Source organism: Neolamprologus multifasciatus, chromosome 15, assembly GCF_963576455.1.
Source record: "Neolamprologus multifasciatus chromosome 15, fNeoMul1.2, whole genome shotgun sequence".
Lineage (NCBI taxonomy): Eukaryota > Metazoa > Chordata > Actinopteri > Cichliformes > Cichlidae > Neolamprologus > Neolamprologus multifasciatus.
The window spans coordinates 20,371,100-20,398,630 of record NC_140453.1 but is presented as its reverse complement, the minus strand read 5'-3'; the positions used below and the strand labels follow the sequence as shown (position 1 = coordinate 20,398,630).

The 27,531-nt window shown below is 40.1% G+C and overlaps 1 protein-coding gene across 5 annotated transcripts in view; it reads right to left on the bottom strand.

Moving 5' to 3' along the window:
• Positions 1–27,531, bottom strand: part of fam184ab (family with sequence similarity 184 member Ab) — a 225,611-nt gene that overhangs the window by 29,107 nt on the left and 168,973 nt on the right. For all 5 annotated transcript variants that reach the window (XR_014869412.1, XM_085133283.1, XM_085133286.1 and 2 more), the window contains exons 15-18: positions 18,133–18,286; positions 14,663–14,790; positions 7,182–7,366; positions 566–712 (exon numbers count right to left, since the gene is read on the bottom strand). Coding sequence is in view for 4 of the 5 variants with exons in the window: in XM_085133283.1 (XP_084989409.1) it covers positions 566–712; positions 7,182–7,366; positions 14,663–14,790; positions 18,133–18,286 (614 nt within the window). In the remaining variant the exon portion in view is untranslated. The remainder of the gene's footprint in view (positions 1–565; positions 713–7,181; positions 7,367–14,662; positions 14,791–18,132; positions 18,287–27,531) is intronic.

The window sequence follows — 27,531 nt, the reverse complement described above, 5'->3', positions numbered from 1 at the left end:
TAAATATTGCAGGTGCACCCATTGCTTGAAGCTTGCAGTAAATCTCTCATGGTGCCGCCGCTTACGGTTAGGCAGTTTCGTTACGCACTGTTGTGCTCAGCGCAGTGATTTAAAATTTATGACACGCACAATGTGATTGGCTGGGAAGAAAATAACTCGTTGTCTTGCACTTTATACTCCATTCCACCTGGCCAAAAAGGAATAAAGGAAGTCTATGCTTTAAGTGTCTCATTATGAAGTAGTGACTGCACTGCATGAACAAACAGGAAACACATTTTTTTAAAAGACTCCCCAAATGTGAAAAAAAGAGCATTTGTCTAAAAAACAAAGTTAAATCTGTAGAAGAGATCTGACTGTTGCCTCTACTGTTATTTCCCCCAGAGACACCCAGTCTGTTTATTAGGATATAGTGGGGTATACTTTAATGCTCGCACGTGACCCTGGTAACGCAGAATGACATCATCTACAATGAATAGGCTGACCTGCACTCAGAATTTGTTAAATGTGACTCGTCTGCAGCTGTACAGCTGTTTAAAGGCATATAGTTTTTAAAATGTGTACATACAGTATCTGAAGGGCGGAGATCTTGTCTTTGAGCAGTTCCTGGGCTTTGTTGAAATCTGAAAGCATGTTCTGCGTCTCCCTGCTGTGGACGGCGCTCAGCTCGGCTAGCTCCCGCTCGTGTCTCTTTGTCAGCTCCTGCTCATGAGCCCTGAGGAACGAGAAGAAGAGTCAGCCGACAATTTGAAATAGCATTTAAGATTTTTTTGCATGCAGTGTCCAACTCACTAAAATACTGCCATCACACCGAATGTGAGATGACGTTTTCACACTGCCTTGAGTCTATGCAATGAGACAAACTGACACAAATTTGCACCGGGCGATGTGAACGGAGCCAAATCTGCATTTGTACTATTTAAAATATAAAACCCATCAGCCGGGATTCTCCTGAAGCTACAGACAATCAGAAATGAAGGACAATCTTGCTGATGCCATTAAGGAGCAGCTGGAGCCGCTTCAGCTTTGCAGGACTTTCTGGCAACTTCTGAAATTATTTTACCTTAACTTAATTCCCATTATCAGTTGTGTTCCTTGGATTGGATTTTAATAGAGAGTATTTTCTGGTGTATAAAAAACTCGCCAGTAGTAGAAACAGCAAACAGTGAATCAACAGTCGACCTTTGAATCATACGAGCCAATCATGTTGGTCTGATCTGATTCATGCTGTGGCTCGAGAGTGCTAACCACTGGCCCACCATCACCATAGACATCAAATAACCATCACCTAAATAGGAGGAATAGGAGGACTCTGCCAATGCTGACTGGGTGGCAGGTGTTAAACTCATACACAGTTCTGGTTTCTGGTCTACAGGGAGACAGCACACTGAGCAACTGAAGTAACTGTCTCTTCCTGTTTTTGTAGGTTTTTTTTGGCATATTTGTCACACTTACATGTCTCAGATCATCAAACAAGTCTTAATATTAGACAAAGATAATCCGAACAAACAGACATTTTCTTTGATAATCTGAAGCATGAAAGCGTGCCGAGAAGGGTAGAGCGCAGATACTTTTTAAATGGTATTATAGATGCTTAGTCTCACCAACGGTGATGAAAAACACAGAATTACTTGCAATATTTTAGCTCCATCTAACGTGATTCAGCTTTTTGACTCAAACCCAACCCAAATATCAGATTGGTGCGCCCCTACAGCACCTCAGAGCTGTTGCCAATTAAAAGAATCATGATAATGACCAAAAAAACAATTGCATTATATCGCACTGTTCACTTTTAATTAACAAAAATATTAAGTATATCCCATGTGTCACATCACATCATGTTTCACTTTGCTTGATCACAATTTAAGCTCTGGGATAAAGTGCTGTTTGCTGTAACTCAGAGGTAATAGATTTATTTTTACTCTTTAATATGTGAGGTTGCACTTTAAGACTTAATCAGGGCCTGCAGACTCTCTCTCTCGCTTTGTATTTTTCTCCCAGGACGGGCAAAACATAATGGATTGCGTCACGGAAATGTTAATGAGATAAGAAAATCCAGAGACGGATGCACGGAATGAATTCCTAGAACACAATTTCATGACAAACACATAATTAATTTAAAATCATAATGAAACTGACATGTATGAATATTTAATAAAAATACTGCAAAACATGTGCACAGCAATATTTGAAGACCTGGACAAGGGGCAGGATGATAAAAGACGATAATGAAATGAGGGGAATAAAAAAAACAAAACAAAATGAGTTGATGAAAGCGAGGAGGATGATGGAGGGAGAAACATGGATGCCCGTGTGCCTCTCATTCTGACTGGGCCAACTCTCCCTGAGGGGCGCACGTCTTATCTCCCGCTCTCTGCTTCCTCTTTATTTATTTATCAGTCTATTTTTATCCCCGTGACCAGGATTCAGACGGGGCGTTACGTAACAGGAGAAGAAATGTGCTGCGCATGGGTCTGACAGCAGAGAGCGATGACGTGCATATATAAAGGCAAGCGGCACACAAATTAACAGGTAATAATAATGCACCACGGGCACATTTAAAAATACAGTGTGATGGATGCTAATGAGTAGCCGGACCACATTACTCATATAGCACTTTAAAAATCCATGCCATGCCGCAGGGACAACACGATTATAGCCCACATTTTGCATTACCCAAAATAATCTTCATGTCTTCTAATCAATGGGCTCCTGACACTGGTCGAGAGACAGAGGCAGACTAAAGAGACGGATTTGCTTCTTTTGGGCTTTTCTTTACTCCCTTTTATCTTTTGGTGTATTTTCATCACTCAGGCTCGGACAGAGAGGGATTGCAGAAACTATCGTCATCCAAATATAATAAGAGAATTCAAATTCAGACACATGTGCCGATGACAGGCCCACTGCGGGCGTTTTTGTGTGTTCTAGGCGACAGCGAGTACACGCCAAAGCTATCCTGAAATGTCACTGACAGTGTGGTGCTAATGTTTTTAAAGGAATAGTGTGACATTTTCGGGAAGGCAGCTTTTCTTTTTTTTTTGCTTTAAATGCCACGTTCAGCATCATCTCAGATGTTTTTTTTTGCATGGATTAAAGAAATAAGATGTGACGTCTGTAGTTTTTTCCCCAAGAAACAAACTGTTTAATGTTGCTGTTTACTGCTCTGAGCTAAAAGTCTAGATCAGCATTTTAGGAAATATGCTTATTTACTTCTTTAATATGAATATTAGGATATTCTATTTCTTACTTATGAAGTTGAAAATTGCAGTTAGTTCAGATTAGCATGAAGAAAGCAACATCTAGCTTGGCTTTTCCCAAACTTCAAAAACACAAAAACTGGTATTGCCCTCAAATAAAGCAGATTTAACCAAAAGATGTATGCATTACAAAATGTGCAGAATGTGCAAACACATCATAACAGAAAACATTAACAGGCAGGATGGCGGTTCAGGTCTACCCTGGGCATTTCTCTGTCCAGCATGTTCTCCCTGCACTTGCAGGGTTTCCTGTGTGCTCTAACTTTCTGTCACAGAGCAAAACCAAACATGTTAGGTCAGGATCCAGCCACACATGCCTAGAGAGCAGGGCTGCCACAAACGATTATTTTGATAGTCGACTAGTCACCGATTATTTTTGCGATTAGTCGACTAATCAGATCATGCATCCATTGGATTTAAAACGTACAGGTTATTGCACCAGCATGCATCTGCTCTTATATAACTATCATTAGCTTACAGTTTTAAGTGTTTAAGGTATGTGTTAACTAAAAAATAAAGACAAAATGACACATAAATTTAAATTAAATGAAAGATTGTTTCGGTGGAGTTTAATAAACTCAGCCGTCTGCTCCTTGCTATCTAAAATATAACAGGACACTGGAGTATATTCTCGAGCATCTCACACTTCTGATAATCAATTGTCTGCTTGACGTTTATTCAGCTGTGTAAAAACTATAACTTTAATCTCAGCCAAACCGATTTACTCAGGAACAAATAAAATACAAAAAAAAGCCAAACAGTAACATTTTTAAGTTATCTAAGTGACTTATATATCATGTTTAACCTGAGTAGCGAAAGACGGCGGTGAGTTTGAAAATGATTTGCAGGGAGTCCGGTGTTCTCACGGGCTCTAGTGAGCCTTGAACCCCGGCTCGCTATCAAGCTGGTGGGTAACAGACGTCTCCAAAAAGTCGGAGTGCTTTTGAAAATATGTGGTGTCTTGATAAACTGAGCAGATATTTCAAGTTTACACAGCTACATTCTCGCCCGAAAATATGTTAAATGTTTATTTTGTGACCCAGAAAATAAACGCTTGCCGCCACTGTTGGAAACTGAGCAGGGCCACGCTATGAATTCTGGGATAGGTTGGGGCCTGAACCGACCCATCCTTCAAATCTGGGGAAACGAAGGGCACATTTGTTGGCCGCATTTGTCGGAGTCTTCGAATTTGGACAGTCTTCGTCGTGTCGCTGTAACATAATTGGCCTACAAATGTGGGCACAGGAGGATGCGCTTCCAGAATTTGGACACAGCTGCGATACTGGACACTGCTTCTTCTTCTTCGGGGTTTAACGGCAACTGTCACATGTCAGTTGCGGTGGTAAGATCTAACTTTTTCTTCGAAGGTAAATCTAACTTTCTGCTAGTAGTTGGCATCCATGCTAACCACCAGTAACCACAGCAGACAGCTAATGACCAAATCAACTGCAAGGATGTTTTTGAAGCAGAACTGTCTTTGTGATTGATTTCACATTACAACATCCAGCAAACACTCGACTAGTCTCTAGGTCTGTGTGTCTGAGGTATGTTATATGTGGGTGTATTAATGAATGCGCCTGAAGTGGTTTGAGTACTAAGAAAGATTAGAAAACCACAATATGAATAAATGCCAACCCACATAACATAAATGTCAAGCTTCTAAGACTGATTATGAATATTGTGAACACATGCCAGCTTTGCTTTCACACTCAGCTCTGCAGATTGTGCTTCAACCAAAACCTAAATTCCTCATTTTTAAAAGTCAAACTCAAAATTGATTCAACAGAAGATTCTAAATGGAATCTGAACCATGCACTGTAACTGCTTACTGCCAAAAACGGACACAAAAAAAAAAGAAAAATAAGGCACTCAAACAACCATCGCTCTGAATTCCCGAGGAAAAATATTCAGCAGTTTGGTTGCTAGGTTACAGTAAAGGATAAGCTTCACTGTGAAGATGCAGTTTTGTTTTTTTCTTTTCTGTGTTTTTGAGATATTTTGACGTGCATGTGTGTGAGAACTGTTCAAAGTGCAAGTTTAACGATTCATTCTTCAGCCACACAGAAACATGATACAAAAGAAAAAAGAGGAATATTCAGAGGAGATCAGTCACAAAGTTAGAGGATTAAGCAGTCTAATGTACAGTGGGACAAAAAAGTATTTAGTCAGCCACCGATTGTGCAAGTTCCCCCACTTAAAATGATGACAGAGGTCAGTAATTTGCACCAGAGGTACACTTCAACTGTGAGAGACAGAATGTGAAAAAAAATCCATGAATTCACATGGTAGGATTTGTAAAGAATTTATTCGTAAATCAGGGTGGAAAATAAGTATTTGGTCACCTCAAACAAGGAAAATCCCTGGCTCTCACAGACCTGTAACGTCTTCTGTAAGAAGCTTTTCTGTCCCCCACTCGTTACCTGTATGAATGGCACCTGTTTGACCTCATCATCTGTATAAAAGACACCTGTCCACAGCCTCAACCAGTCAGACTCCAAACTCCGCCATGGCCAAGACCAAAGAGCTTTCGAAGGACACCAGGAAAAGAATTGTAGACCTGCACCAGACTGGGAAGAGTGAATCTACAATAGGCAAGCAGCTTGGTGTGAAAAAATCAACTGTGGGAGCAATCATCAGAAAATGGAAGACATACAAGACCACTGATAATCTCCCTCGATCTGGGGCTCCACGCAAGATCTCATCCCGTGGGGTCAAAATGATCATGAGAACGGTGAGCAAAGATCCCAGAACCACACGGGGGGACCTGGTGAATGACCTGCAGAGAGCTGGGACCAAAGTAACAAAGGTCACCATCAGTAACACACTACAACGGCAGGGAATCAAATCCCGCAGTGCCAGACGTGTTCCGCTGCTGAAGCCAGTGCATGTCCAGGCCCGTCTGAAGTTTGCCAGAGAGCACATGGATGATACAGCAGAGGATTGGGAGAATGTCATGTGGTCAGATGAAACCAAAGTAGAACTTTTTGGTATAAACTCAACTCGTCGTGTTTGGAGGAAGAAGAATACTGAGTTGCATCCCAAGAACACCATGCCTACTGTGAAGCATGGGGGTGGAAACATCATGCTATGGGGCTGTTTTTCTGCCAAGGGGACAGGACGACTGATCCGTGTTAAGGACAGAATGAATGGGGCCAAGTATCGTGAGATTTTGAGCCAAAACCTCCTTCCATCAGTGAGAACTTTGAAGATGAAACGAGGCTGGGTCTTCCAACATGACAATGATCCAAAACACACCGCCCGGGCAACAAAGGAGTGGCTGCGTAAGAAGCATTTGAAAGTCCTGGAGTGGCCTAGCCAGTCTCCAGACCTCAACCCCATAGAAAATCTGTGGCGGGAGTTGAAAGTCCGTGTTGCTCGGCGACAGCCCCAAAACATCACTGCTCTTGAGAAGATCTGCATGGAGGAATGGGCCAAAATACCAGCTACTGTGTGTGCAAACCTGGTAAAGACCTATAGTAAACGTTTGACCTCTGTTATTGCCAACAAAGGTTATGTTACAAAGTATTGAGTTGTATTTTTGTTATTGACCAAATACTTATTTTCCACCCTGATTTACGAATAAATTCTTTACAAATCCTACCATGTGAATTCATGGATTTTTTTTTCACATTCTGTCTCTCACAGTTGAAGTGTACCTCTGGTGCAAATTACTGACCTCTGTCATCATTTTAAGTGGGGGAACTTGCACAATCGGTGGCTGACTAAATACTTTTTTGCCCCACTGTAAATGCAGCAAACAGTAACTTAATGTTGACAAAAAGAAAACAATGTTTAGTTAGACTCTGGAGCGGTAGACGAAACCAATTTGCTGTGAACGTGTTGAGAAAACGGGTTTTTCCTCCCTGTGAAGTAAAGTTTGACCGCAGGTTTTCACTTCAGTGCTACACAATGAACACTGAGTCATACCGGATCTGCTGATTGGCTTCACTGCGGATCTTGAGCACCTCCTTGCCCTTCAGCTCCAGCTCTTTAGTCAGGGTGCTGATGTTCTCGTTGAGTGTGTGGATTTGATGGTCCAGCTGAGCGATGTGGTTCTTCCTCCTCGTCACCTCCTCCTGCAACTCGGAGATCCGGCCCAACAGCTCGTGTTCCTGTGAAAAGAGAAACAATAAAAATCAGCACTGAAGAGATGAAGGACATTAAGGTTTAGCTATAAGGCTTGTAATGTTGATTTTAAAGCTTATATATATATATGGTAGAATATTTTGGAAACTAAACTTTAGAATTTTTTAAAGTTGGTTATTTCAAACATGTTTAACACCTTGAGAATATACTTGACTAAAATCCCATTCTTAATGTCGGCCAACCATTTGCAGCTATGACAGCTCCAACTCTTCTGGGAAGGCTTTCCAGAAAGTTTAAGAATGACCAGTCTTTTAGAAGTGCATTTGTGAGATCAGATGCTGATGTTCACTGAGATGGCCTGGTTCGCATTCTCTGATCTGATTGATAATAAATGGTAAATGGACTGGTTCTTATATAGCACTTTTCTACTCCGAGTACTCAAAGCGCTTTATACAACTTGTTCATTCACCACACCCATTCACTTTTCTAATTTTTTTAGTGCTATCTAACTACCATTCACACATTCACACTCCGATGGCTGCATCGGAGAGCAACCTGGGGTTAGTATCTTGCCTAAGGATATTTGACATGCAGACTGGGATTGAACCACCAACCTTCCAGTTAGTAGGTGACCCGCTCTACCACCTGAGCTGCACAAAGTTGCGAGCATGAAGTTGTACAAAGTTTCTTGGTAGCTGAAGTATTAACAGTTCCTTTAACTGGAACTAAAGGGCAGAGCAAAACTCCTGAAAAACAAGCCCAGACCATAAACCCCCTCCGCCAAACTTTACACAGATTTTCTATTGGCCTTCCATTTATTTGGGCTCAGGACACAACTTAACACTTCCCGTAACTCTTTCAAATTAAAAGCCTTAGTGTTTCTTCTTACCACAGCTTTGCAGGCATATACAACAAACACTGGAGAGGACTGTTCCTTTAGCTTGCACATTATAGGCAGCCCTTATTTGGTCACTTTGTCCACAGAGACATCTAAATCCTCCACTGGTTTTCATTTAAGGATACACAGTGATTTCCCACTGTGCCACAATAAGCTGAGTCCGTGTAAGGTTCTTATTTTGTCAACTTACTTGCATTTTGCAGCCAGTGTACTTGGGGAAAGTACGCCAGTACAATGATCTATTAGTTCTTTTGGGCCATAACAGTTTGTTCATGACTAATAAAAGCAACTTAATAAAATCAACTTAATAAAACTTAATAAAATCCTGTAGAGAACTCAAGCTGTTGAACCAGGTAATTTAACTGACGAGTATGGCAAAAACAAGATTTCCGTCATTATGGGAGAGACGAGATTCATCTGAGCTCTGATAATACAACAGTGCTGTAAACTACTGAATGACTTCATGTAAACATGACCAACAACTGAAATTACTCACGACCGCCTGCCGAGCTGCTCTTTTCTTCTGAGTTTCACACTGACACAAGAAGCAGCTCGATTCTGCCGCATTTTGAAAGTGAGAAAATGAGCAAGTGATTTTCCCAGCAGGGGTGCGGTGAACGACGCGTAGGTTCAACCAAACAGTGGCATAAAAAACCCCAAAAAAAACAACGCAGCCTGTCTGCATTTACGAGTCCATTATTGGAACATGTGACTCACAGCTTCGCAAACTTTAAGAAATATTCCACTTTCTGTTGTTTGTTAATAGGGAGCTTAAATTTCTTTTATATACAGTGCATGAACTGAGGGGGTGCATTGAGGTCTGGTATAATATAGAAAAGGATTATTTTGAATAGTGCATAGCTACTGATAAAGTCATAAGGTCAGTTGCTGCGATTTATCCTCTTTGTAGCTCTGAATATCATCTCAGATTTGCCTGAAAATGGTAAATTGATCTGTGCCTGTAAAAGGTGAACTTTAAAGAAACAATGACGCCTTATTATGTTACTTATTTCACTGTTTCATATATATATATATATATATATATATATATATATATATATATATATATATATATATATATATATAATTTTTTTTTAACTTGTCATCTCTCATTTCGGTGTTTCTATTTTAGTAACTTTCAGTTTTATGTTGACTGTCATTTGTCTCTGATGTGTTTTAGACACAAGAGACTGCTTCCTTTGTCTCATTGTCCTTGATTTCCCAGGTGTTTCCACTCCTCTGATTAGTCCTCATTGGTCTCCTTGGTGTTTGTTCTTAGAACTTTGGCATCTCATCTAATAAAAGGTTGATTTTAAAGATTACAAAAAAGTTTATTTGTCATCATGGAGCATTTTGTGTTGATTGATGAGGAGAAAAAATGTGCTGAATCCATTTCCAGAGGAGCCTGAAACACTGAAAGACATCTGAAACCTTTCTCAAGTCATTGTCATTAACATACTCAACTCTGAAATTTCCGGGAGGTGAAATGGGCCTCACATGCCAAACATTTCATTACGTTTGGTGACTTAAATGAAGAAGCAAGATGTGATCTGAAGACTCTCAGTTGAGTGCCACTTAACACCATCAGAATTAGATTAAACACTGTCACGTTATTGTCTACTAATGATTCCTCTCCCTGTGAAAAATCTAATTTAACTTGGCACTATAACAATTTGTGCCAAGGACTGTGTTCACATATCCAGAAGCCATAATCTTGTATAATAGCTTCATATTCACAAACTACTGTTTCTATTTGCATCGCCATCTGCATTTTCACTTAATGTAATTGGCTGTTGTTTTTTTTAAGTCCAAAACCTTCAGCACAATCAAGCACAATGGTGATGGGCCAGATGAGTCTTTAATGACCAATTTACTCATTTTACTCTTCATCTCATCCAAATCTTGGCTGGCGTTGGAGCAGGAGATGAAGGGAAATTAGGAAAGAAAGCTGGCAGAATTAAAGAAAGAAACAAAGGCTAATTGGAAGAGCATTTATCGAATGATACGGGACATTATAACTTAATATACTCTTTCAATTACAGCAGATATCAGCCTTTGATTTCACAACTGCAGAAGACGAGATAAAATTCCCAGTGTTGGGCTCGTTTGGGGGAGAGATTTATTTACTTTTGCATCTTGTCTGAGTTGATCTATCATCTTTTTTTTGTCTGCTTATCTGCTGTCTCTCTCTTTATAATCTAATTTTATCCTGTCTTTTAAACACCTCAGATATAATATGTGAACAGCGCCGTAAAGGAGAATATAAGATCGCTTTGTCATTCTCTGTTTTGCCTAGTCCTTCTTTATTCTTCTTTTCCTTAAAAAATAAACGTTTCAAATAATAATCAAAAAGGACATTTGTTACCCCGAGCTCTACAGTAAATTAGGGTGTGATTTCCTGAGCTACTTTATTTTTCAATGGGTATTAGTAGTTAGCCAATGAAATCCCATGAACTGCTGCCATGAATACATATTTTTATTCTCAGGGGAAACAATGCTGTGCCCCAGTTTCTAAACAGTGTGTGAGTTATTTGTTATATTATTTTGTTATTTCTTTAAATGTGCTTTTTTATTAGTTTTGAGTTCTTTACTGTCTTATTCATAAGTATATCTGTGAATTTTAACAGTAAAGCCTTCACTTTTAATTCCTCCTTTCAGCGGGACAAAGGTGGTTCATACTGTTGCTGTAAAATATGCTGGCTGTCATTATGTTTATCCAGGGCTGGACTGCCAACACTAATATGGGAAATATGCCACTTTTCTGCCCGTCACAATCTCAGTTAATCACTTCATATCAAATTCTACCAAAAACTGTTAAGAACACATTGCTCCAAAAACCATGGCTCCATGAGAACAGAACCAAAGTGGGGAGAAAAATAATACGAGCGATAAAAGGAAACAACGGTTCTCTGAAGATGCTTTAAATCTAACAATGAGGAAGAAAACAAATGTTCTCATGTGCACTAGAGCATCATCATGAACGCAACAATACAATCAAAGTGGACCGGAATAGTTATTAAAAGTCAAGAGATACTGATGGCGGGGTAATTCTTCAGACAAGACTGTTAGATCAAACATGATAAATATCTAGACAAGGATAGATGACACTGTGCACACAAAGACCTGCACACACCTCGGCACTCCATCAGCCTCTCCCTCCCCATCTGTTAAGTAATTGGAGGTACAAAAGCATTATTTAACACAGCGTGACGCCCGTCTGCCACTGAGCTCCTCCGCTCTATTGACTCAACTCAGAAAGTTTCAGTTTATGTTCCATTAATGCCTCAGCAAAGTAAACAAGGAATTATTGTAAACACAGACTCCCACTGATGTTGAATTTAAATGTAAAAAACAATGTTTAAAGGCAGACTTTTAACATTATTAAATCATTAGCAAAATAATAACCAAGACCTACAGCATGGACATAAATGTCCATTACTAAAGCCTCATTCAAGCAGGCCCAGAGAACCCCTAGCAACCAACAGTAACCCAGTCACCAGAGAAAAGTGTGTTATTTCCTGACAGGTTAGTGAGTGGTGGAAGTCGATATCTTCCATGGAAATTATTGATCTACTAGTAACTAAAGCTGCTTCTTTCCACATGACTTTACATGGTTAACAGATAGCAACAGCTTGCTAACTATGAAAACATACTGTGTGGCTCAATGCTCCCGCGGTAATCAAGTCTCTGGGTTTAAATCTGATGATTGTTTAAAGAGTTTGCAGAGGTGATGAAGAGGAAGAGGTCTTTCTCTTTTCAAAGGCCTGTAAAAATGGCTTTTTACTTTTTTCTTGTTAAACAGTTACCAATGTAAATTAGATTATTATCCTACTACTATGTAGGAAAGTATGAATGTCAGACTTTGTGTCTAATTGTGATTTATATTCAGGAATGGGCATTCTCTGGCATTATTAATTTCATTGCTCAGTTCATCTGCAAAACATCATATTATACAAAGCATTTATGCCACTGGCAATAAGAACAAAAACACTAGATAGATGACTTGCAGGGAGTTGGTAATGCATTCGACATAAAACAAGAAAAATATCAAGAAAAAAATGGGCCGACAAATATTTATTTGCCCCCTGTGGATCCAACCTTCCATCCAATGAAACTCGTCCAGTGGGTGTTTCCTCAGGAAAAGAAAATATTGAGCAGCTATGTACATCGCTTTGTGAGCGGCAAATCAACTTCTTCGTAACTTGGATGTCTTTATGGATCTCAGCGGACCAAATAATAAATAAATAAATCTTCAGATGCAAAGAAAAAGGCAGAACACAGTTATGTAGAAATCTACGAGAAACTGACCCTTGTCTCCTGTAATCCATGACATCAGAAAACATGCTACTTTTTCAGTCATTCATTTCGAATCTTTTTAAATAAAATATGAGGATAATTTTGCACATCATGGTCCACATTGTGGTCAAAAACAAGAATAAAGGAGGGTTTGCTTTACCTCACAGCTGACTGCTAGCTGACCACCCCTCGCTTGTCACATTCAGTTTCAAATTCCCAGAGTGAAAACAGTTTGAGGCTTTAAGACAGATCCTCACTAACAGGTTGATGATGTCCTAGTGGCTGTGTTGACTGAACATGTAGTTACATTTCTTGGGAGGTGTGTGTCAGGTTAGATGTGAGGTTACGGCATAGGTTTAAGAGGGGATTCAGCTTATCTCTGAAGTCATGCCGTACATTTCCAGCTGAAGCATAATTCAAACATCACTGCTTGACTGGCAGGTAGTTGAGACTGTAACGTGTACCTATTAGCTTTAATTGTCCTCCTGTTCTCTTTGTGACTAAAGAGGGAGTAAAGGTGGGGTGTGTGCACGTGTGCATTTAGGGGGTGCATAGTGGCAGTATTAAAGAGAACCAGCTGTGCGTCTCTGCTAGAACATCATAAGGTGATGAGAATGGAACTCACTGTGCTGGGGGTAATTAGAAAGATTTACAAGTGGTGCTCAGAGGGCTGCCTGCAGTGTGGTGTGTGTGCTTGTGAGCAGGTGGTATATGATGCTGGTAGCATCATTTAACACTGACTCCATCCCACTGAATTTCTTTGATTTTGATTTCTTTGAAAGTAATTTTGTTTTTAGAGGACTGTGCGACCTAGATAACTAGATTAGTGTCTGAATGTTTTATCACTGATTTTGTATTTGAGCATGGGCTGTATACTGAAGATGGATGGTGGCTGATCAATCACAACTTCACCAGCTGATTAATGAAGTCCTGTTCTAAAGCCTTGAGTTTTGCATTTTGGCCACCACCACGTTGGTGTGTTGGAAGAAGAAGCGTCCATATTTTGACACGATGGTGGATTACAAGAGTTAACGATAACCTGCTTCACACAGACATACAGATGTCTGCTAGTTAGTTAGGTCTAGTTAACAGACTCGATACCTCTATGAAGTGGGAAATTAACAATCGAGACAAAAACCAGCCTATAAAACATGTTTTACTGCAATAAAGTTTCCATAAAGGAGACTATAAAGACCCGTGTGTCAAGTGCTCATTTGAGGAAGTGCAACTTTTGGCACTTCTTTATGGCCCATTTATCCTCACCATGCAAACTATGCCAGATGAAAAAAGCGACATCATATACAGAGGGCGATGTTGCAAAAGTCTGAAAAGAAAAAGACTTGGTACTTTTTTCTCCTCTTACACCAGCGCTGATGTGCAGACTGTGTCTGAGTGGAGACACTTATCGTAATGTGGGGACTATTTCCTCCCTCAGTGCTGGTATAAGTGGTACGGAGCTGAGGCGACGTCACTGTTTGCAAACAGACCAATGTAGTGAGCTTAACTGAGGCTGAATTCTTCAGCGCTAACAGTATCCATTTGCTTTGGACATGAACACTTTCTTGGGTTGTAAAAATTTAGTCTATATAAAAAAATAAAAAGCTTCCACAAATCAAGGCGACACCTTTAAATTGCTCATTTTTGAGTCAATAGGTAAAGCTACGGCTGGCGCATAGTCAACATTTCCTCTTGAAAAGCTCCTTATTTTTTAAGCACTTTTAACATTGATCCAGCTTGTCCTCAATTATTTTTTTGTTGCTCAAGTAATCAATTATATGACTAATCACCTCGATGTAACCTCGGGCTAATTTAAAAACTTGGTGAAATAAAGAAAAATCCATAAAAATATCAGCAGCCTGTGGCTTTGATCCAAATTAAATGGCTCACCGGTGCACATAAGTCAAGCCGGGTGTGTATGACAGGAGAATGTAATGCTGTGTGTGTCTAATCTTCACTGTGGCCATGGAAGAGAGAGAATATGGTAAAGTGTTTTGAGGATTCATCCTTCACTAGATGCCCATTCATCACATAGCTTTGTTGCTCGTGGTGGTGTGGTGGCGGTGGAAATGAATGTGGTTGGAAATGCTGTTGTGATAAGCCAGCCCATCTTCAGTAAGTCTCACAGTACCTGTGTCCGGTTATTCTCGATCGTCTTCTCCAGCTCGGCCTTGGCGGCGGCTGACTCGTGCTGGTGGGTTTGTCTCAAGTGTTCGATGGCTGACGCGTGAATGTGGTTCAGCTCCGATCGCAGAGAGGCTGATGGAAAAATATGATCGAATACACGAATGTCAGGAGGTCACATTTCATTTGCATAGAGCATAGCGCACATGATGAAGCAAAGCTAGTCTGCATATTTCAGATTCACTGTCACCAGGCACGCAAGACTTACTCAGAAAGCTCCTTTCAGCCTTTTGTCTATTTGCAAAAAGAGCTCATTACATCCAAAGGCATTCTTACCACATTACTTTCTTTTTTCTAACTTTGCCCATAAAGAGAATGCCTCTGCTGCCTTTACCCGAGTGGCCTTTAATCCTCACTTCAATGAACACCTTTTATTGCAAACAGTCTAATGGCTTAGAGAAGCATGGTGAGGGAACACACTGCTATTAGCTTTGAAAGACAAAAGAAGATACAGCCACGAACTGCACATGATTTCTCTCTGCAGTTCAAAACCAGTCAGAAGATGGGCAAACAGGAAAAACTAGAACATGCGAATACACACATATGGGGATACGATAGAAAAAAAGGTAAGAGATATAAGGAGGAACAGGTAATAAAACAATATTATCGCTGGAGCCTGCCAGTGTCAGGACCATGACATAGAGGGTAATGGAAGACCATTTATCACAGCACAGTACTGGTTTGTTGGCACCAATATTTGGTGAGGTTGAGAATTTACTTCACTTATGTCCTTATATGGTTTTGTTAGACTTTAGATCCTTGTTGATGTTTCATTTTACTCTGTTGTCCCTACACTGCATTATAATGAGAAAATAATAAAGACTAGATGTTTCTCCTGTCAAATAGCAACATTAACGTAAGACAGAGAAATGTAATAATGTAGTCTGTGATGAAAGAATGTCTGTCTACAGTCATGTAAAAAACATCCATATATCTTGCATTCTGAAATTACAGCTATTATTCACGGAAATGCCATTTCTATAGCACCGCGGTGCAAGACCAGCTATCTAAATGCGCTTTAATGTTGTTCTACAGTGGGGAGGAAAGACTGTCTTTTGACAGAATGAGATCAGACCCAGGCTTGAGGAGGGGTGGTTAACTGCCACAATCGATGGGGATGGTTAATTGAAAAGAGACGACAACCGACAAACAGGACAAAACACAAACTGTGAGAAAGCAGGCAAAAATGATCACCCATCGTTCTACTGCATGACTTTCCCTCGGACCAAATTCTGAGTGTTTTATTGAAACAGATATCTCCCACAGCCGTCCTTTTTCACTTCCGATGTGTTTCCACTAGTTGGAAAAACTCCATGAGGTTCGGGGGAATGAGCTGTCTGAACAGAGCGTGGAGCAGGCAGTAAACATGACCAAGACTCACTAATGGTGAACGGACCAGGTTACCAGCTGCTATAGTCCAACACGTTCTGACATTAACAGAACGTTGCCATGGAGCTAGAACGTTGCCAGGGAGCTGGAAAATTACAGATTTGTGTCCTCACGAACAAAACTGGCTCAAATGTGTGATAATGTGACCTCATCTTTTCCAACTGTTCTCCGTCTGCACCAGCTGGGAATCCCTGAGCTGTGCTGATGTATCACAGAGAGGCCTGTACAAGTATATCTCACAAAACTAAAATACTGTAAAAATCTTCATTTTTTTTCACTTTTTAATTTAAACAGGTAAACTTTTATATATTCTATACAGATTTATACATTTAAAATGAATAAATTAATACCTTCTTTGTTTTAATTTTGATTATTATGGCTTAGAGCTCATGAAAATCTTAAAATATCTTAAATTATTTCATTATTTCATTTGAAGTTTGAGTAAATAAAAATTTAAAGAGTATAAATACTGCATGATTTTATGCTTCATCTGCTCACAGAGATGCTGATTTCTTTTTCCAGTTGGACTTGCTCACAGTGCTGTCTGTGCTCCATTCGTCAGCCAGCTCACTTTTCAGAAATTGGACAGTTTTGTATTTTGAATCCTTTTTTGATTAAAATGAGAAAATGTTACGATAAAACTTATGATGGATTTGTGAGTTTTTTTCATGAGCTTTAAGCCAAAACCAAATCAAAATTTATAAATATTTAATAAATGCAGAATACATGAAAGTATAAATCCTGAAACAACTAACTTTTTCCTGGACATTCATATTATTGTAGATGCACTAGTACAGATGGACCCTGTCGCACACTTTTGCCTGCAGTCTGGGGTCAGGTTACAAAAATTGGGGGATGCCAAAACAACACTGTGGTCTCGGGTCTCTCCTCGTCCACGTGCTGGCCTCCACCGCTTGTTAATTTTACTGAATCTATGGGAGCTCCGCGATGCCACCACCAAACAGCTGAGTTTTTTTTACACACTGGCCAGCATCTGGCCAATCCAACACCTTTCATTGTTTATACCGTCACAAAACAATAAATAAAAAAATCATCGGGCCACTGAGCAAATGCCCGGTATGCCCGATGGCCAGTCCAGCTATGGTCGTGCCATCAGTTAACCCGGCTGCGGCTGCAGAGGAGGCGTGGTGCAGTGGGTTCAGAGGCCAATGCCCGGGAGGCTGGGAGGGTAGCTGGGGCTGATTGGCTCATTAGGCTCTCCTGTTATCAGGAGGTCGCTGGGACCGGAGGAGAGAGTTGCACCGGGAGTTGGTAATCTCACTAGAGACACTGACCCTGTGACATTTTACACGTGTTGGGTCCTTTTGCCAAATTAAAGCTCACAATGCATTTACATTTCAGAGAAATCCAGTTTAAAATATATATTTTTTGAAAAATAATTGTGTTACATAATAGAGGATAAAATATTAGCCACAATAAATGTGGCAGCCCTAATTTTCCCTTTAAGTCCTTCACTGCCAGTACCTTCTTTCACTCAAGACTTTCTTCTGAAATACATGAATCTGTTTAGCCCCTGCTGCATTTTTTCCATTTGGATTCTTCTGAAATAACCACCAGGAATCCATATTCATAGGTGTGTGAAGTCTCCTTTATGTAGACACAAATCAGCTGCCACAGGGTGTGTTTGAGGGTTTCATAAATGACTTCCACTTAAAGCTTTATATAGTCTGGAATAGCACTTAATGTGGCAGTGTGAAAACAGAGCGAGACAGGGGGGAGGATCTCATGGCTGAATTGAAGTCCTGCCAATAGTCTCATATTCAACCTACAAGTATAAACACAAATATATTCATATTTGTGTTTATACTTGTCGGTTCTACTTAAACATTCTTCTGTTCTTTCTATAGTTTCAGCTCAAACTGAAAAATCAGTGCAGACTCTGACTAAAAACTCTCCAATCAAGGCAAAATATACTTAAAATTCATGGGTGGGTTAATCTGTTTTTATGTATGCACCCACACACAAACACAGAGCAACCAAACACACACACACACACACACACTTTACCTAACATGGCTTTGCCCTCATCCTCCAGTTCAAAGCGGAGCGTTTGAAGCTCTTGTTCTGACTGCTGTTTGAGCGTCTCGATGCTCTGGCGGTGAGCCTCTCTGAGAGACTGCAGCTCTGCATGGTGATGGTGGCGGAGACGCTCCTCCAGCTCCTGATGGAGAGATGAGACAGGTGGGTAAAAAAAGGAAACAGAGGAGGGTGAAGGAGAAACAAAAAGAGGTCAGAAAAACAATTAGAAAGAGGGAAATGGAGGAGTGGGAGGACCAGAGGGAGACCAACGACAGGAAAAATGCAAGAAAATGAACAGAATAGGAGGAAATGATGGAGTGGGAGGGAAAAGTAAGAGGCAAGAGGGATAAAAACAATGAATTGGAACAGTGAGCAAGAAAGAAAGAAAAAGGAAACAATTTTATTTAAAATCCTCTATGAGCTGAAGGAGAAACTGACCACTGAAGCATCAAGAAACACACTATTTATGCTGCACATTGCACAAATCGGGGTCACCTTCTATGTCTGAATGCATCATAGTGCACACGCTATTTTCTTACATTTGTTACATTTGAAATGTCAGAAAAAATTATAAGTCACTCCGCTCTGGAGATGTGATATTAAAGAACGCGCAGACAGTTTTCTCCGTCATATTTCAAGTCTCATAAACACTTTTCCTAGAAGGTTTGCCGTTCCTGTCCAGAAGTGCTTCATATTCATATTGCTGCATATTTCCATCTGCTTTGGATGCTGGAAGATCATTCTGGTTGCCATTAGTTTGCAAGAAAAAAACCCATCCTGTGTGCAAACACTTGCCAACTAGCTACTGAACTTGGAAAAGTGCGGCACACCAGAACTAAAGTGTTCACCGTCACTGAACGTTGTTCTTTATTGGTGCAACCAGCATGTTTCAAAACACCCAACTTTCACTTTGAAGGCAGACAGTCTTTGTTTTCTGTTTGTGTCACACTGCTTAGGTATTACATCACTATTTTAATGGAAGATACACAAAGCTAAGGTGTGCGTAGGGATATTAGGCATAAAAATGGATTGGCGCATCCCTACTCTTCATCCTTCTGCATGCAAACATGGAAAACTGGAGATGGGATAGAGGTGGGTTTCTAAGAAGCTTGCAGATATATCCTGACCGATCTGACAAATGGATGTTAAGAGGCAATTTCCCAGGATTGGAGCTCACATCATGTCCTGCTAGAATTAATTAATTTATGGTAACCCTTCAAAAACTCGTTTATATTGACACAGAGAGAAAAACTGAGTGATGTGCCATCAGATTCTTTTGATAATTTTGCTGTTGTTGTGCTATGAAGAAGGAACAGGCACAAAGACATTAATTAGTATTAGGCTAAAGGCACCAGTCAGGCAGTCTTTGTGTACACTTCCAATTTTCAGCTTTTCTGGAAAGTTTTTGCCATATTCGGCATCTGAAAGCAAGAGTCTCAACTATTTAATTAATAAAACAATAAATATGTTCATTTTGTTTCGTTCAGCTCTTTGATTTCCACTTTAGTTTCCAAACAAGAACTTAAACAGTTTAAACAGAAAAACATATTTGACTATTAGCAAAAACAACAGACAAGCTTACACAGCATTAGCATCATGCATTAGCACTGTTTACTGGAGGGTTGCCACAAAGCAAACACACACACACACACACATCGTAACATCAGTGAAGACCTACTAATGTTACGCTGCTGGCAGCTGAGTGTTTACTCTGGCAGAAAAGGCTGTTTTTGATGTGTGAGTATCCACACTTTGTGCCTTTCTAGCAGCGGTTTATAGGAAACATGCTTTTACTTCTTTGAGAAATAGTCAGCGCTGCTGTTGCTGTCAGGATTTGACGTCTCTGTGTCAAACGGCCATTAAAGTGTTTCTGCAATCTATCAGGAGCCTCATTTCTGTTTCCAGAAAGCAGTCCTCTAAAGCTATCACTGAGATTACACACACAGGGTACTACTTAAGCGCTATTTTTCAACATGCAGGTATAAGTTGGTACAATATGACTTCTTTAGAGATTAACAGTAGTCATTGTCAAGGCTTTTCTAAGCTTACAAAGGTGTTTATGATGATGATACCTCTAATTTACAGAAAGTAGCCTCCACCTGAACTACTTCTTTTGGCTTTAACTGCAGGGATCACCATAGTGGACTGTCTGCCTCCATCTCACCCTATTCCTAGCATCCTGCTCTGTCACAGCAACCCTCTGCATGTTCTCCTTCATGACATCCACAAACCTCCTCTGAGGTCTTCCTCTTTTCCTCCTGCCTGGCAGCTTCATCTTCAACATCCTTTGTCCAGTATATCCAATATCCCTCCTCTGCACATGTATCTTAGAGTCACCTCTAACTTTGTCTCCAAAACACTCAACCTGAGCTGTCCCTCTGATGCACTGATTTCTAATCTTGGTCGAAATCCTAACAATTTCAACTCTGCCTTCTATTTCCCTCCTGTACTATCCTTTTGTCATAAATCACCTCTGACACTCGTCTCCACCCACTCCATCCTGCCTGGACTCTCTTCTTCACCTCTCTTGTGCACTGTCTGTTGCTTTTGATAATTGAATCCAGGGATTTAAACTCATTCACCTTCTACTCCATCCACTTTCAAACTGTCTCCCTCTTCATTCAGTATTTTGTCTTACTTTTACTGATTTTCATTCCTTTTCTTTCCAGAAAAGCTCTCCTCTTCCACTGCTCCCTACATTCACTACCTATCACAGTGTCACGTACAACCATCACAGACCACATAGCCCTTAAGTGAAGTATAAAAAAGATGGACCACGTTGCTCGCTCAACTGTCCATCATCTAATCTGAGAAACTCCAGTGCGTCTCTCTAAAACCCAACTCTTGAACTTAGTAAAACCTTTAAACGCTTAACTGTCTGATTAGATTTTTGGTTGGATTTTTGGTTGCCAGATGCATTTGGTAACACTTTATGTTCACGTCCTTATTGCAAGCATCGTTAATAGGTATGTACACATCCATACATGTGTTAAATGTTCTTTCCAACTCTGGACAAACCACCTAATCATCTTTGTCTAAAGTGGTATCAAGATAACTAACCCAGCATGACAATAGATAAGGAAAATGTTGATACTTTTTCTATCAGCAGTCGTGAAATATTGGATGACGTTCAGATCTCATTTGCATTGTTGCACAAAGCGTTAAAGCACACCACGGTTCACACTGAGTTTAGCTCGCTTTTCTTTGTCAGTGAAATGTTCAGGTGCCATTTTGTAAATTTTCAACCACAATCCATCAGCGAGAATGATCTAAAATGATATTCAAATTAGGCTGACAGAAACATCTGAATTTTGATTCAGCAGTGTGTAATGCCTTTGGGAAATGATACATGGATTGAAGAGATGCTTGAATATTGAAATGAGGCTCGCTCTGAGTTGGCGGACAGCAGCCCTGGTTATTCAGTGTTCGATGGGGCTCCCATGCTGTTTTTATGGTAACCCTTCAAAAGCACCAAAAGCAGCACAGTGCATTAATGACTTCAGAAAGAAAAAAAAGAAAAGGAATAACTGCTATTTATAGTGGAATCAGTCATTTATCTGCTATAACAGGGCTCTCTGTTTTCTCACGATGAAAAGCTGCTTCATATTTTACATAATTTTCCTATTTGCACTTTAGAGCAGAAGAATCACATTAAGTCCTAAAAAGATAACATAACAATCCTCAGCAACTTAATAAAAGGCAACATTATTCTGATTAATCTCAAACACAGTCTGTATATCAATGATGGATGTTTTGGTTGCCACCACAGTTTCTTTTTTCTACCAAATCTACCAAACAGAAACCAACCACACAAACAAGGGACATAAAAGTCTGTATCCAGACCAATGAACTATAAAACAAATTGACTCGCTAAACAGCTGATGTCAAACTATCCACCGAAGCCAAAACTATTTTTGTACTAACTTGAAAACATGTTTGCTTCTGCTGTAAATTGGGGCATTTTAACATGTGAGTCTATGAGTACTCATTCACTTTCTGAGCCTGCCTCAAGTGGCCACTGAAGGAACTGCAGTTTCCAGCACTTTTAACCCCTCAGTCATGATTTTCACATGTGATAAATTGAGAACGATGCAACATAACTTTTTCAAATTGATACCATTGGTGCATCTACTAAAATTCTTCGACATGTTTGAATCTCAGCTACCTCAACCTCAAGGATCAAGGTCAAGGATAAACTTTTCTGAAAATAATCTATGGTATAAATTTGAGTCTTTTTTTCTCAATTGTTTTTCAATTATTATTTTTTTTACCATACTACAAGGATTTTTATTTTGTTGTCTGGTTGTGTTTCGTCGACCTTTATGTAGCTAACCTGACGCCATGAGTGAAGTAAGCGGTTGGTATAATCTTGGCACAGATAAAAGAATAGACATGCAAAGTGATCTTCAAGATTTTGTAAGCTGAAATCTTCCAACCCAAAAGTGATGCACACTTTATGCTGCCAAAAAGTGTGCATCACTTTATGGCAACATAAAGTGGTGCAAATAAGCATTTTGACTTAACTGTAATCAGAAGCCACACCTAGAAGTTAATTAAAATATTTAAATTGTAAAAATACTCTATTTTTAATTCAACTTTTTGTGTTTTAGTTCAGATTAACAAAACAAAAATCTGAAAAATGTAGCCTATATATGCTCAGTGCCCAGCCCAAGAAGGAAAAGCAGCAAAGACCTCTTTCACTCAAATATAAAAGAGAAGCTAGGCCGGAGGAGGGTAACAAAGGGGCTTGCAGATAAATCATGGCAGCCTACTTTACTATCGTGTCCAACATGAGACACTACACTACACTCAATTTTATACTTCCAAATAATCTATTTAGGGCCTCATTCATTCCCTGTCTTCCTTTTTAAGATTAGGTGTTGGTCCACTGGCCCTTACTTGAAACTTGAGCAAATCTTAAGGACTTGATTTAATCCATCTAATCCTTGCCTAAGTATTCTGTTTCTCTTGAACACGTCACAAAACACAAGCTCTACAGTTTGACTTTGAAGTAGCACCACTGCAGTTTTTTAAGATCTGGGAGAACCTTTAATTATCATAGATATTCTTAATGTCCTTCACTGAGTTCATATGTGCAGCGAATCCTGTAAGAGTTTTAAAAGCCACTAATCTATCTTATTCATCAGTATTGATCATTGTTGCTTTTGTGCCCCGAGTCAGTTAAAAGCATACCTTTTATTCCTTTAATTAAAAGGAGAGCATTACTTTCTCCTAACTGCAGTGAATCCTTTAATTACAAACTGACTGAACTGTTGTTACATTCACCTCCTCCCCTGTCTTGTCTCTCTGTGCTGTTTGTGTGTGAAGGCCTGCTTCTTCAATCTTCTTTCCATTACCAAGCGGTCAATATTTGTTACTTTTCTGGTGGCTGAATCCATTTAACAAGTAAAAGTGGTGATACTGAAGAACAAGAGCTTCGGGTAAACATACAAAGACATGAACTGAGAAAATTGACCCTCAGGTTTTGTGGCAAACTGATTCAGCTGCTTTTAGTGCAATTCTGAATCCTGACCCCAAAGACCACTGAGAGTCCCCAGGTGGAGAAAGTGAGGCATCTGAAAGGGATGTGGCTTAAAAGCCTGTCTAATGCGCATTCAAGATCTTAGACTGTTGAGTAGAATCTTAATGCCTAAACTAACCTGCAGCCAACACAAGGGTTTTAAAACAGGTAACATGTTCGGACCCTGGAGCTGCTGTAATACGATAATGCTCACCATATTCAAAGCTTTTTGGACCAGAGAACACCACCTGACTAGTAAAAAAGGCCCTTTTCGGTGTTTGACTGTGGGAAATGACTGCACTCTACCGTTATTCCAGAGATGATTGAGGGGATTTGGTGATTTATTTTTAATGCAGCACTTGAAGGTCAGATCAGATCAGGCGAAAAGTAGCACAGGTGATGTCTGAACATGTGCACACTAACTTTCAGCATTCCTCATAGATAATTATTTCACTACATAAAGAATTATGGCAGAAAAAAACAACTCTCGTGGCTGGAAAAAGAAATCTGATTGAATTGAAGCCAGAGAAAACGAACCCACTTGATGCGCTTGATGTATGAGAAGAGTTTATTGCCTTAAAAGTCAGTTTCTATGCTTCTTCAACACAGCATTATGTGTATTCTGTAATTAATCATGACATTTAAAGTAAAACAGTGAAGAAAGCAGGAACTGTCTGAGTGAATGATGACCTTGTGATTAACAAAATGGTACCAGCGACATTTTTGTTGCTGACTGGGCTGCTGCTGTACAGGAAGGGAGGTGATCTATTAGTCAGATGGTCAGTGGTGTAATCCCTCTTGAAGTGTCCTTGGGAAAGACACAGAACTCCAAATTGCCCCTGGTGAATTCATTGGAGTGGGAATGTGTGTGTGATAAGAAAAAAAAAAAGTTAACGGGAGAATAAAGTGCTGTGTGGATGGGAGATGTCCAGAAGTACTTCTATTCTCTCAGAAAGAGTAGAAAAGCACTACATAAGTACCACGAATCAGAAACATTCTACCGAGGCAACTCTGAATAAAAAATATGGGAGCACTCAGAACTAAAGATAGTGCTAAAGGTGTGTCAGTACTGAGTGGTGCATGCTGTTTTCTGTTGTGGTGACCAGTAAAATTTAAAGTTCAAATAATTCTAAAAATTTACTATGTAATTTAAGTGTCCATGGATGGTAACACTTGTGTGGCACTAAACAAAACCACCACTAACAACAAAAAAAACAAAACAACGGAGTGATGGTCAAATATCTGGTCAATCTCCAAGGTAATGCTGCTTCTAATTTGTGCATTACCTTGGAGATTGACCCTCCAAGGTAATGCACAAATTAGAAGAAAATCTTGATTCACAGGCACGACAATTTACATTTTCACAGTAATCTTACAAGTCCTGTGTGAACTAAGTATACCCAATGAGCCAGTAAATTATAGAACCACTGTGGTCACTTGTTTATGCACAGCTGACCTAAGGTCCCACCACAGGATTTCAATTAGGTTGAGGTCTGGACTTAGTCTCAGTCAGTGTAGTAGATTTGCTGTTGTGCTTGGAATTATTGTCCTATGGTGTGACTCAATGTAGACCAAGCCTTAGCTGTCAGACAGTTGGCCTCACATTTGGCTCTATAATACTTTGGTATAAAGAGGAGCTGGTTGGCTCAGCGACTACAAGGTACCCAGGACCCATGGCTGCAAAACAAGCCCCGATCATCACTCCTCCACCACTGTCCTTGACAGCTGGTGTGAAGCATTTGTTTGTCTCCACCTTGGTCTTGTCTATCCAAAGAGCTTTGGTTCAGATGTCTTGTGGTTTATTCAGATACAAACCTAATCTATACTGTCGAAGGCTTTCTGCCGGCAACCCTTTAAAACAAGTCATAGTTGATCAGACTTTTTCTAATGATACGCTTATTATGAACTTTAGTATTTAACACACCAACTTAAGTCTGAGTCTGAGATGTAGCTTTAGGTCTGTGAAGGTTCTCAGTCATCCAGGTCATCGTAGTCAAACGAGCGTGCAAAGAAAAGTGTCTGGACTTCTTTAAGTTGGTTGAAGACGTTTCACCTCTCATCCGAGAAGCTTCTTCAGTTCTAAGGTCAAATGGTGGGGAGTCCCAGATTTAAACCTAGTGGGAGTATCCCCCCACAGAGGGACAAAAGGACCCCCTGATGATCCTCTAATCGCCTGAGCCAAGGTGTGAAACTGGGTGTGGGTCCCAATCAGCCAGGGTTTTGGGTGAGCTCATTGTGAAACCTGGCCCCACCTTATCATGCGAATTCCTGAGGTCAGATGGCCCAGGATGTGAGTGGGCGTTAAGGCATCTGGGGAGGGAACTCAAAACTGGATTATAGATGGCAGACAGTTGGTGTCGTAAACCACCGCCACTGTTCAAAGATGGTCGCTCACAGTGGACATAGATGATTTTTTGCTATTTCTCTATGCACTACACGATCCAAACTTGGGCTGGAAAGATTGTGACTGCCACAACCTCTGCTTTTACAGAGATGGTCACATTTGCTGATTATCAATCAATCAAGTGCATTTGATTAGAGACACATGACTAGTCCAATGAGGCTGTTTAACATGTAACCCTCTAAATTCCTATTGAAGCAGTTAGTGTTACTTTTCACAGGACTTCATATCTTGTGTGAAAACGTTTTTACATGACTGCAGCAACAGGAAGGATTTATGTCAGTAAAAAGAATAACATCAATCCATCTGATAGTGATATTTCAGCCTGGATGGTGGGTGCCTGCAATTTTTTAAATATTTATTTGAATTAATATCTACACGTCCTTTTAAAAAACACCACTGTTGAAGGTGAAATCATTCTTTCCCTTAGCGTGCAGACAAAAGAAGGCAAGTAAGTATTGGAGAAATAACTAAGACAAAAGATAGGAAATTCCATATACTGTCAATTGCCTCACGCTCATTCACTGCTTCTAGTTGCAGCTTTTAGTTGCAGAAAGTCTGGGAGCAAACTTTGGTTATTTGAATGTGTGTGTATGTGCGTATATAGCAAGGATTTGGAACAAATGTATTACTCCCTGGATATAACTTCCTGTGAAGTGTGAAGAGATAACACCAGACAATATGAATGTACCTCTCATCACCCCCCACCCCGCACACACACACACACACACACACACACACACACACACACACACACACACACACACACACACACACACACACACACAGACAAATCACAAATCATCCTTCAAATGCCTCCACACGGGATAATTGAGTTTTCTCTCCCTGCGCTCCGACAGAAACATAAACACCCCGTCACCATAAAAGCCCTCCATAAAGCTTTTAACACTTGGTTTCCCAGCTTATTAACTAAGTCTGTGACAGAGGAAGACATACTCTGAGCAACAAAAAAAGTGGTCAATTTTGTGGGTATAGTGAGCAAATATGTACCAGTGCTGTGTGCGTTTGCATCAGAGGAGAAACAAGTGGAGGAGGAGATGAAGATAACAGAGAGGAGCGTGTTTGTTACAGCAGTCAGTTCGGTTTACGGGGAAATAATGAAGACTGTCGATTTCATAAGAGCTGTGTGACTCACTTTTTTCTATCGTTTACACACACACACACACACACACACACACACACACACGCGCGCGCGCGCACACACACACACGCACACACACACATCATAAGGACGCTGCTTCCTGACCTCCATTCTACTTAAAGTATTAATACAATTACAGCGTCCAAGACGGAGATGGGATTTGGAATTGTGATGTAAAACTGATCCAAATCGACCTTGACTGTGAAATGGACGGATTAGTGCTGAAGAACATTTTCTTGGCACCTTGAGGAGAGGGTATGTTGTGTTTATACTTGCATATTTTTGACATTATAAAGAGGAAAC